The sequence below is a fragment of the Mesocricetus auratus genome, unplaced genomic scaffold (genome assembly GCF_017639785.1).
Source record: "Mesocricetus auratus isolate SY011 unplaced genomic scaffold, BCM_Maur_2.0 Super-Scaffold_100691, whole genome shotgun sequence".
NCBI classification, from domain to species: Eukaryota; Metazoa; Chordata; class Mammalia; order Rodentia; family Cricetidae; genus Mesocricetus; species Mesocricetus auratus.
The window spans coordinates 48,136,969-48,148,275 of NW_024429267.1; the positions used below are offsets into that span (position 1 = coordinate 48,136,969).

Consider the following 11,307-nt stretch of genomic DNA (forward strand, 5'->3'; position numbering starts at 1 on the left):
CTTAAAGATAATTATTTTGAATTCCTTTTGAGGTAATTGATAAATTTCCTTTTTTCTGGGGTTAGTTATTGGGAACTTTGGTGTTCCTTTGGTGACGTGTTAACTTGATGTCTCATGGACTCACAGGCCAGGGTGATTCCTCTGGGTCTAAGCTCTGAGTATCCAGGGTTAGGACACTGCAGCTTGTGTGGGTGTGGTGTCATGATGGCAGTATCCCACAGACGGAGAGATGTGGTGTGAGCGCATTGTGGAGTAGAATGCTCTCTGCCAGTGACTCTGGTTCCGAGATGAGTCAAGATGATGCTAGCCGTGGTGGTCTCGTCCTTAATCCCAGCACTAGGGAGGCACAGGCAGGCAGAATCTTGCGTTTGAAGCCAGTCTGCTCTACATTGTGAGTTCCAGGACAGCCAGGGCTCTGTAGTGAGAACCTGTCTCAAAAAGCAAGCAAGCAAACAAATAACAACAAACAAAACAATAATAACTAAAGAAAAAAAAGAGGGTAAAGGAGAGAAGAAAGACAAAGTATCCTGGTTTCTCCTGTAGGCGGAATCTTGATTTAAGCAGATGTACACAGAGGACATGAAGACAAGAGTGACTATGGAATACGGCGGGTTGGAAGGGATTCGCAAGAACTGGGAAGCAGGAAGGGCGGAGGGCAGCATGGTGATGAGAGCCAAGCACCATGGCACATGCGTGGTGATACCAGAGTAAGTGAATCAATTCTCCATGCTAACTGCACATGCGTGGTGATACCAGAGTAAGTGAACAATTTTCCATGCTAACTGCACATGCGTGGTGATACCAGAGTAAGTAAACCAATTCTCCATGTTAACTAACGACGTTTTTAAAAGAACTGCAGCCTTTTCTTTTTTGTTTCTGTTTTGTTTTATTTTATTTTATTTTTTTTTTGAGACAGGGTCTCACTTTGTAGCTCTGGCTGTCCTGGAACTCAATATGTAGATCAGATTGGCCTTGAATCTACAGAGATCTGCCTGCCTCTGCCTCCCAAGTGCTGGGATTAAAGGTGTGTATGTACTACTGTGCCTGAGATATAGTTCTTTATTCATAGTTTTGGTTCTTTTTTTGTTTTTTGTTTGTGTGTGTAGGCATCTCCAGTCAGTTAGCTTTTTCCTCCCTCCCTCCCTTCCTTTCTCCCTGCCCTCCTTTCTTCCTTTCTCCCTCCCTCCCCTTTCCTCCATCCCTCTCTTCTTCCCTTTCCTCTCTCCCTTCCCTGTGGTGCTGAGGTTTTACAGGTGGGGTGAGTGCTTCACCACTGAACCACACTCCCTTTTCTGTAGTGGAAAGAATGAGAAAATCAGATGAGACCGTGATTGCCATGGTTACTCTCATGTGTACAGGTATCAAATTCTTCTAATGTTTACTAATGTTATTATTATACTGGTAGGTGGAGAGCTATTGAGTTTTGCTTGGTGTCTGTTTCCTTTTCAGTTACTGGGTTTCTCTTTGTGCCTATGCCTCGGAGAGGTTGTTTCTCTATAACCATTTTTGTAAACCTCTCGGCCAGCAGTACAGCAGTAGATTGCTGTTACTTATTCCTGGACACTTGCTAGGGTGTGTGTGTGTGTGTGTGTGTGTGCGCGCACGCGTGTGTGTGCGTGCGTGCGTGCGTGTGTGTGTGTGTGTGTGTGTGTGTGTGTGTGTGTACTTCTAAGAGCCACCCTCACTTAGGCAGGTACTTGTTTGGGGCAGATAAGGATAGGGTCTCCCCTAGCATGGGCCATCTTATGCTGTCTTCATCCAGCTACCATATGCTTTGACCCAGGTCCCCAAAGTCAGTCTTCTGACCCTCCTTCCTCTTAGCACAAGACTTTCCTGGGGGGGGATGAGAAAAGACGTGTAAGGCTCTGAGACTGACTTCATTCCTTCCGCAGGGCTTGACTTTTGCTTGCCTTCCCTTAATCCACATTATAAGCAAGGCTTTCCTTGGTCCTTTGCTCTGCCTCTGATCTTTCTCATAAACACTTGGTGAACGTTTGTGAAGAAAGGCCTAGGAAAGGTGCAAATTTACTTGGGATCTGTTGCTCCTAGACGCTCTAAAGTCTTGCAGTAGGCCACACTCTGTCTTTTATATATTAAGATAATTCACTGGGCCAGAGATACAGGTTATAGCTCAGCAGTGGAGAGTACTTGCCTAGCACACATGAGGTACTAGGTTCAAACCCCAGTATACGTGTGTGTGTGTGTGTGTGTGTGTGTGTGTGTGTGTGTGCCCGTGTGTGTTACAGGGCTACGTGTGGAGTCCATAGGGAAACTCTTTGGAGTGGGTGTGTCCTTCTAATGTGGGTAATCTGGGATTACAGGTGGTAGGATTTGCACAGCAAGTACCTTCATACTCTAAGCTGTTTGACTGGGAATCTCTAACCTTAACCTCTTGGGTTGAAAGGTTCTATGATTTTTAACCTTATAGCTAAGAGATTCTGAAGTATTTTCATGTTTCTTACAATTGTGCCATTGGTGTACTTGACATAAACTGCAGTGTTTCATCTGGGCTGCTTCCGTTTCGATATAGATTAACAGCTCCGTGAGAATTCTTACATGAAAATAAGGTACTGGATGGGAAAATAATTCAGATGGGGACACCTGACTCCCAGCCACAGCGACCCTCTCATGCTAATGGAAGCATCAGCTTCCTGACTCATCTGTCACCTCTTGCCTTCTTTAGCTTTACTTGGAGAAGGTTTGCTATTATAGAGTGGCACTCTGTGCCTGTGCTGTTTCAGTCTTCACCGTCTCTGAACCTAACCACTACGTCAGTTCCCAGCATGCTGCAGGGCCAGTGCAAAGCATAAGGCAGCGGGTAAGAGCTTCCTCACAAAGCCTCACTAAGAGAATTTACGAGGTTTTTAAGCACTATTGGTTAGCTATGCTTGAGCCCAGATTAGGAGTTTGTTGGTCCACACTTTTGGAGCTGTTTCAAACCTAAGCTGAAGAATAGCCCACACTTGGGCACCAAACAGAAGGTGTCAGAAGCTGCTTGCTGGGCTGGGACTTTGATCGGTTGGTAAGAGTGCTTGCCTAGGGAGCACAAAGCCCTGCTTTTTTGTTTTGTTTTTATCTCCCTGCATAAGCTTCATGTGGTGATACATGCCTGTAGTTCCCATACTTGGGAGGTGGAGGCAGGAGGATGTGAAGGTTTGTGTCATTTTTTTGCTATATAGAGAGTCAAGAAGTGTAGGTGGAGTTTTCCATCTAGACCACCGATTAGCTCTGTCCCACCAGCTGCTCCCCAAATAACCACACAAGACTTAATATTAATTATAAATGCTCACCCAACAGCGTAGGCTTGGTTTTAGCTAGCCCTTACAGCTTAATTTAACCCATTATCTGTGTGCTGCCACAGGGCCATCCACCTCATATGCATCCTTCCCATCCTGCTCTGCGTCTCCTGTCCCCTCCTCCAACTCCACCCCCTCCTTCCCACCATTCTCTCTGCCCTGAAAATCCTGCCTAGCTATGGGCCTATCCGCTTTTTATTAACAATGAGAGCAACACGTCCTCACAGTGGAAGAAGGGTTATTCCACAGCAGAGAGGCTTCTCCGCATACATAAGACCCTGTCTCCAACGGGGGAGAATTGAGCGCAGAGGCTTTTCTGGTGGGTGGGGGTGCAATTATTGGGATGTATTCATGAGGTATGACCTCATTGCCCCCTCTTCTTATGACTGAAGAGCATCTTAAAGAACGTGCCCCTTGCCCAAGACATTAAAAAATAAATTGATCATCCTTGAAAAACCTGATGGCTCTACTCCTTCCAATGGGGAAGCGTGAGACACACAGACAGGCCCTCGGTTTTCCCACTTCAACGGGGATGATGATACGTGCTCATAGAGGGAGAGACCTAGAGAGCATCTGGGTTACAGAGAGAAAATCACGAGTTACTACAGAACACATCAGGGACATAGAGTAGTAAGAAAGGATTGACTTACAGGTATCTTTGGTGGTGGCTGGTTTTTTAAAAAAATATGTTGATGTTTATTTTATTTGTCTGTTTTTGCCTGTATGTTGGTCTGTGCGTGCCTGGTGCCCACAGCGGCCAGAAGAGGGCACTGGGTCCTCAGAACTGGAGTTAGGAATGGTGTGCCTCTTTATGTGGATGCTGGTACTTGAATTCCAGTCCTCTGCAAGAGCATCGAGGGCCCTTAAGCACTGAGCCATCTCTCCAGGCCCGGACATTGCTATTTAGTATCAGCTTGTCCTATGACTGAGATAGAAGAATAACCTACAAGTCTAAGACTGGTGACTGGATCTCGGTTTGAGGTGCCTTTTGGGCTTCCCGTCTTATTCCCAGAGTCGCGGTCCTTTACCATTCCCACCTCAGGCCCCGCAGGAAGTGCCATTCCTGAAGTGTGGGGGGGTCTCCATCAAGGACGTTTGTCCCCTCTGTCCCAGACAGGGCTCTGGGTGTGCACAGTGTGGCGTGAAGATCTGGGTGTAAGCAAGAACACATTTCCCACCCAGGAAGCCACGACCCTCCCTCGCCGCCTCTGACGCCCTGGCGCCTCCCTTCGAGGAGCCCGTTTCTCCGTTTCTCCGACGGAACCGAGGGCAGCCCCGCGAGCCTGGGGAGCCGGTGCCACTTACCGGGAGAAGGGCGGTGTCCTGCGTGGTGGCATGGCGTCCCGAGGTGGCTCCTTGGGCCTCATGGCCTGCCTCCTGCTGCTCCAGTCAGAGCTCTGCGGAGTCTGCCTGGCTGCAGCTGTGTTCTCTACTTCTGGTTTCTCCTCATCGCACAGCGAGACCCCAGGGGTAGACCCACCGCCTCCCACGCAGGCGCTGGTGACCGAGACGGCCCATCAGGCTCAATCTTCTACTTTCAAGCCGTTTACCTTAGGTAACTTGTGAAGGGCTGACTGTGACCAGGGGAGGACTGTGCCAGGGCCCGGAGTGGGAGCTAGTGACACCCTGAATCCGGGAGACACCGGTTCAGCCCCGGCCGCTGTTGGGTAGAGTCTGTCTGCCTGGCCTGCGGCTTCTGAGGGGAATGTGACTGGCATGGGGAGTGTGTGACACAGCTCTGAGGGCGAGCCCTGGTGTTCAACAGGGCACGCGTAGCCTCCCTCCTGCTGTCGTTGGGCCTTCTGTGGAACCGCTGGCATCAACTTAATTCTGAGTTCTTTCCAAATTGTCCTCCCGCAGGCTGTGGCCAGCCCTTAGTGAAAATCATGGGAGGAGAGGAGGCTCAAGAGGGAAAGTGGCCCTGGCAGGTGAGCGTCCGGGTCAGACACATGCATGTCTGCGGAGGTTCCCTTATCAGCGCCCAGTGGGTGCTGACGGCCGCTCACTGCATTTACAGGTGAGGAGAGATGAGTGGTGGGTGTTCTGGAGGGGACCCCGCTGTCCTGGGCTGCCTCTCTGATACAAGATGCAGAAAAAGGGGAGGGGGGCATGCTATGGCCACCTTGTTACTAAGAAACACCCAAGGTGGGGCACGGGAGACGCAGCTGGAGGTCAGTAAGGGGTTTTGGTGACAGAGACGGAATGTCCAGAGTGGCAGCAGAGGTTGGGGCCATGTTGAGAATCAGAAGAGGGGTGGGAAGGATGAAGAGAGCTTTGTAGGATCAGGGCTCTTGAGGTAGCGTGGCTTTTTTCCCCCACAGCCGGATCCAGTACAATGTCAAGATGGGCGATCGGAGTGTCTACCACGAAAACACAAGCCTGGTGGTTCCCATCCAGAGCATCTTTGTCTACCCCCATTTCTCATCGGCGATTGTTGTTAAGAATGACATCGCCCTTCTGAAGCTCCAGCACCCCGTGAATTTCACCTCCAACATCTACCCCATCTGCATCCCTCCAGAGGGCTTCTTTGTGGCAACGGGGACCAAGTGCTGGGTGACCGGATGGGGCAAAACAGACCCCGGTGGTAAGAGTTTGTGCTCAGGAGGAAGCGAGGCCTTATTCCTAAAGTAGAAAAATAAAAAGGATAATGGGAGGGGCAGAAAGGGAGGCAGACTACCTGTCGCAGGGTGACGGGCGGTTTGGTGAGCTCAGGTGATCCCTGCCTTGTGTTGCCGTCACTCACTGCGACACAAATATCTGATGGGAGCCAAACGTACCTCTCCTGGGAACTAGAATTGTGTCAAGTCTCCTTGCAGTTTTGTGGAGACATGCGCTAAGTGACTATGGGTATTGCTGCATTCCCTGTGGACAAAGGCTAGATGCACTGGAATTCTCCCGGGGGGTGGGAGGGATTTTCAGACTTACTTCATTTTATGTGCACGAGTGTTTTGGCTGTATTTATGTCTGCACAGCAAATGCCTGCCTGTGGCCCACAGAGTTCAGAAGAGGGTGTCAGATCCTCTGGAGCTGGAGTTGGGGGTTGTTGTGAGTCTCGATGTAGGTGCTGAGAGACTGAACCCTGGTGTTCTGCAGGAACAAGTGCTCTTAGCCAGGGAGTGGTGGCTTTGATCCCAGCACTTTGGAGGCAGAGGCACACTTTTGTAAGTACAAGGCCAGTCTTGTCTACAGAGTGAGTTCCAGGACAGACAGGACCACACAGAGAAACCTTGTCTTGAGGATGGGGTGAGGAGGGCGATAACGGGTGTTTTTAACTGCTGAGCTATCTCTCAGGGACACCTTAGAGATAGCTCAGCAGTTAATCCACCTTGGGTGACTTTTATCTCAGGAGACGATGAACTGCCTGTCAGTTTCTCAGCAGAAATCCCTGTCTAGTAGTTAGGGAGTGCCTCATGCCTAGAGGAATAGGGAGAGCCAGAGGCCTCTGTTGGTAGACCTCTTATGCCTGAGAAAAGGAAGTCACGTATGACCCTTAGGGCTCTATCTTTCTGAGAGCCTGTGATTTTGTTCTAGAGCGTGAAGAAAATTGGTTGGGTGCGGTGTTACATGCTGAAGTACGGACAGTTTGAGACTAGTCTGATTTACATAAAGACCTCAGTTGCATCCACAAGCAAACAAAAAATAACATAAAGAGAAAGATGTAGAGGCTATCTTGTCACTGTTACTACTGACGTTCAGTAATGAGCTTGGTCGGTTCTCATTCCTTAGGTCTCTGAGGCCTTGCTTCCCTTTCAGAATACCATCCTTCCCCTGTCTTAGCTTTGCTTTTCTAAGTTCTGGGAATTGGATGTAGGCCCTGAAACATGCCAGGGAGGGTCTGGTGCTAAGCTGTCTTCTCAGCCCTTTCTGCTTTTTGCTTTCAGACACTCTAGCTAAGTGGCCCAAGGTGACCTTGAACTCCCTCTGTAGCTCAGGCAGGCCTCACACTTGAGGGCCTCCTGCCCTCACCTCCCTTGGTCTTCTTGACTTGTACCATTAGGCCTGGCTCAGTTTTGGCTCTTACTCAATCCTCTCCCTGTGGTATTGAGTCTCAGTTTCCTCCTGTGTCAAATGGGGACAATACTTATTTCTCCACCTTTGTCTAGGGGCATCCCTGGGTGCTTGAGTGCTTGCTATCCGTTGTGAAGATTTATACTTCTCATCTTCCTTGCTAGCGCCAAGCGTTCCAACAGATACTCTCCGGGAGGTGGACCAGAATATCATCCAATATGATGAATGCAATAGGATTTTGAAGAGGGTGACATCATCTTCAAATGACCTAGTCAGGAGAGGGATGATCTGTGGCTACAAAGAGCAAGGGAAGGATGCTTGCCAGGTAAGCTCATGGGCCCTCTCCTCAGTCTCATGACAAGGTCCGAGTTTTCGCCACCTCCTTTACTCAAGAAAATTCATGGGGAGAGCCACACTCCCCATGGCTCCTGGAGCTGACCTTGCCTGAACTTCCTGCGTAGCACAGGATGGCCTTAAATTTGAGATCTGTTTACATCAACCTCCCAAACATTGAGATTACAGGGACACACCACCTTGTCCAGCTGGTCTGGTTCTTTCTTTCTTTCTTCCTTTTTTTCTTTTCGAGACAGGGTTTCTCTGTATTATTTTGGAGGCTGTCCTGGAACTAGCTCTTGTAGACCAGGCTGGTCTGGAACTCACAGAGATCAGCCTGCCTCTGCCTCCTGAGTGCTGGGATTGAAGGAGTGAACCACCATGCCCTGTCTACTGCATAGGGTTCTTGTTTAGATGTTAAAGCTGGGAATGGGTAGTCTAATAGTTTTGCAGTGAGTTCCCCTATGTCTTAGTTAGGGTTTTATTGCTGTGAAGAGACACCATGACCATGGCAACTCTTATAAAGGGAACATTCAATTGGGGTGGCTCACTTACAGTTGCAGAGGTTCAGTCCATTATCATCGTGGAAGGGAGCAAGCAGACGTGGTGCCCTCTACATACTGGCTTGCAGGTAACAGGAAGCTGACTGAGACACTGGGCAGTATCCTGAGCATAGTAAACCTCAAAGCCTGCCCCCATAGTGGCATACTTCCTCCAACAAGGCCATACGCACTACAACAAAGCCACACCTCCTAATAGTGTCATGCTTTGTGAGAGGCCAATTACATTCAAACCACTACACACACCCTCTGTGGCAGCTACCATGACAAAGGGAACATCCACCTGTATTAACTGAGCGAAGCTACATTACAACCTTGCAGCATTACGTCATTATCTACCATACCACTGTGGAAGGTGAAATCCGGAGACACGAACTCAAAGTCCTCTTGTGAAATCTGTTTTAGAGACAGAGGACGATATGTTTAGGGATTCAGAGGTCTGAGTATACTTTTTATGGTGGCCAAGTGTGTGGTATATGCTTATAATCTCAGCACTCATGAGGTAGAGGTAGGAAGATCAAAAGTTCAAGGCTAGACAGGGATACATAGTGAGTTTGAAGTGAGTCTTGGTTATGTAGTGAGGCCTTGTCTCCATTTCTAAGTTTAGAGATGATGAACATGCTCAGTGGACAAGACACCCCAGGTTTGTTCCGCAGAACTGGAGGTGGGGTGCCATGTCTTAAATACCTGGAGCACTAGGATAGGATATCAAATGTGCTCAAGTTTCCAGAGTGGCCCAGGCAGGCATGGGAAGTGGGCCAGGTGAGCACGGTCATATTTCCCTTTCTGCTTCCGTGGTTCCCTCGGATGTGCAATTCCAGGACTGCTGCCTTCAGATTGTAGGAAATGCCATTGAGTTCTGAGCAGGGTCTGGGGCAACTGATCAGTGAGGAAAGTGTCTGGGGTCAAATCATCAGTTCATGTTAGGTTGGGGGTGGTAAGAGACACCAGAGAAGCCCATGTGTTTCTCACCGATTGACTGACAGGTCTCTGTGGCGGCAGGCTTGGAGAAGAGTGTGTAGCCATGGGCTCTATAGTAGAAGGGTTTTGTGGTATAGGTTAGGAGCTTCAGAGAAAATTCGGGTTAAATTAAGGAATTAGGAGCTACTACATAGAAGTTATATTTAATCATATTTTAAAAAGACATTTTTATTTTATGTGTGTCAGCATTTTGCTTGTGTATGCACCGTGTGCATGCAATGCCTACAGAGGCCAATAGAGGGTGTAGGGTCCCCTGGAACTGGAGTCACAGGTGATTGTGGGTCACCATGTGAGTGTTCTCAACTAATCTGGGGTCCTCTGTAAAAGCAGCAAGTGTTCCTATCTACGGGGTCATCTCTTTAACCCCTCAGGAGTAGAATTCAGCGGTAAATATCTCTGAGGCTCAAGAAAGACGATAATAACCTCAGAGGATATGATCAAGTTCCCGTTAACTTCTTAGTGGCCATATTTATATTCCTAGTCCTAGCATTTGTGTGTTAATAGAAACTTGGACCTGGCAAGGACGCCCCCCACCACTTCTCCATTTTCCCCTTCTCCTCTGAGACAGTGTCTTGGTGTGTAGCTTGATTTCCCCGAAACCCTCCTGCCTCACCCTCCTTAGGGCTGATACAATAGGCCTATGTCACTGCACCCGGCTCTGGAGAGGCTTCTGGGGGTGCCTGAGGGAACCCTGTATGAGCCTGTCTCCCTCATGCCGTCAAGTGCCCTCAGACTAATCCAACGGGGGATCAGATCCATTCTTGCCATATGCTTCTTTGTCTTTTCTTCAGGGAGATTCTGGCGGCCCTTTGTCCTGCGAACTTAATAATAAGTGGGTGCAGGTGGGAGTCGTGAGCTGGGGCATCGGCTGTGGTCGCCGTGGATACCCTGGAGTTTATACAGACGTTGCCTTCTACAGCAAGTGGCTAACAGCAGTGGTGAACCAGGCTGCTTGTTCCCATCCCCTGGTCTCCCTCCTCTTACCGCTGTGTTTGCTGCCCCTGTGACACCATGGGGGCCTGACCACGGCTGCACCTCATCCCACCCTCTTTCTGAGCCTCTCCCTCCCCCCCTTCCCTTTCCCAATGCGCTTTCTTCAAATTCCGTTTGGAAGCCCTTGGCCTGGAGAGAGCCACAGAGACGTGCGTACGTCAGGAACCTGAGACGTCACAGTGTCCTGGCCTGGGGCTCCAGCCCCCAACCTTGGCCACACTGCTCCTGAGCTGCACTCTGCCTGGCAGGAATGAAGGTGAGCCACTTCCGGCTAGAAGGCACCCTGGCCGGCCTGCCAGGTAGATGACAGTTACCTAGGAAAGGGCTTCATCAGCGGTGGGACAAGAGCTAGACCTGACTGTGGTTTCAGGACTCTCTCCTCAGACTCTGTCATACTAGAGCTAGCTTGGTGATCACCGAGAGAGAGAGAGAGAGAGAGAGAGAGAGAGAGAGAGAGAGAGAGAGAGAGAGAGAGAGAGAGAGAGAGAGAGAGAGAGAGAGAGAGAGAGAGAGAGAGAGAGAGAGAGAGAGAGAGAGAGAGAGAGAGAGAGAGAGAGAGAGAGAGAGAGAGAGAGAGAGAGAGAGAGAGAGAGAGAGAGAGAGAGAGAGAGAGAGAGAGAGAGAGAGAGAGAGAGAGAGAGAGAGAGAGAGAGAGAGAGAGAGAGAGAGAGAGAGAGAGAGAGAGAGAGAGAGAGAGAGAGAGAGAGAGAGAGAGAGAGAGAGAGAGAGAGAGAGAGAGAGAGAGAGAGAGAGAGAGAGAGAGAGAGAGAGAGAGAGAGAGAGAGAGAGAGAGAGAGAGAGAGAGAGAGAGAGAGAGAGAGAGAGAGAGAGAGAGAGGAGAGGACCTTAAGCATTCTTTCTCCAGATTTATGATTTTGTGAAGTTACATTTCTCATTGAATGTAATTTGCAACCATGTTCAAAAATAGTGAAATTTGAAAATAATAAAGAAAGCATATGAGCAGATTTCCTTATTTCTCTTAAAGAATTTCCTTTTGTATATAAAACTAAGGGGGTTTACAAAGTGTGCAGCCCTGTTCAAGCCTATTGGCTAGAGGGCAGTTGACAACACTGACTCAGATGTCCTATGCGTTGGCCCTGAGAAAGCATGGTTGCTTTTGTGGCTTTTAAGTCTTG

General features: G+C 49.1%; 1 protein-coding gene across 1 annotated transcript; it reads left to right on the top strand.

Moving 5' to 3' along the window:
• The first annotated feature begins 4,190 nt into the window (after nt 1–4,190).
• Nucleotides 4,191–10,653, top strand: LOC101831237 (serine protease 42). The gene is made up of 5 exons (XM_005075086.3): nt 4,191–4,851; nt 5,157–5,313; nt 5,618–5,880; nt 7,469–7,629; nt 9,970–10,653. The coding sequence occupies exons 1-5, from the start codon at nt 4,632–4,634 to the stop codon at nt 10,183–10,185; spliced, it is 1,017 nt and encodes a 338-aa protein (XP_005075143.1). The 5' UTR covers nt 4,191–4,631; the 3' UTR covers nt 10,186–10,653.
• The last annotated feature ends 654 nt before the right edge of the window (nt 10,654–11,307 follow it).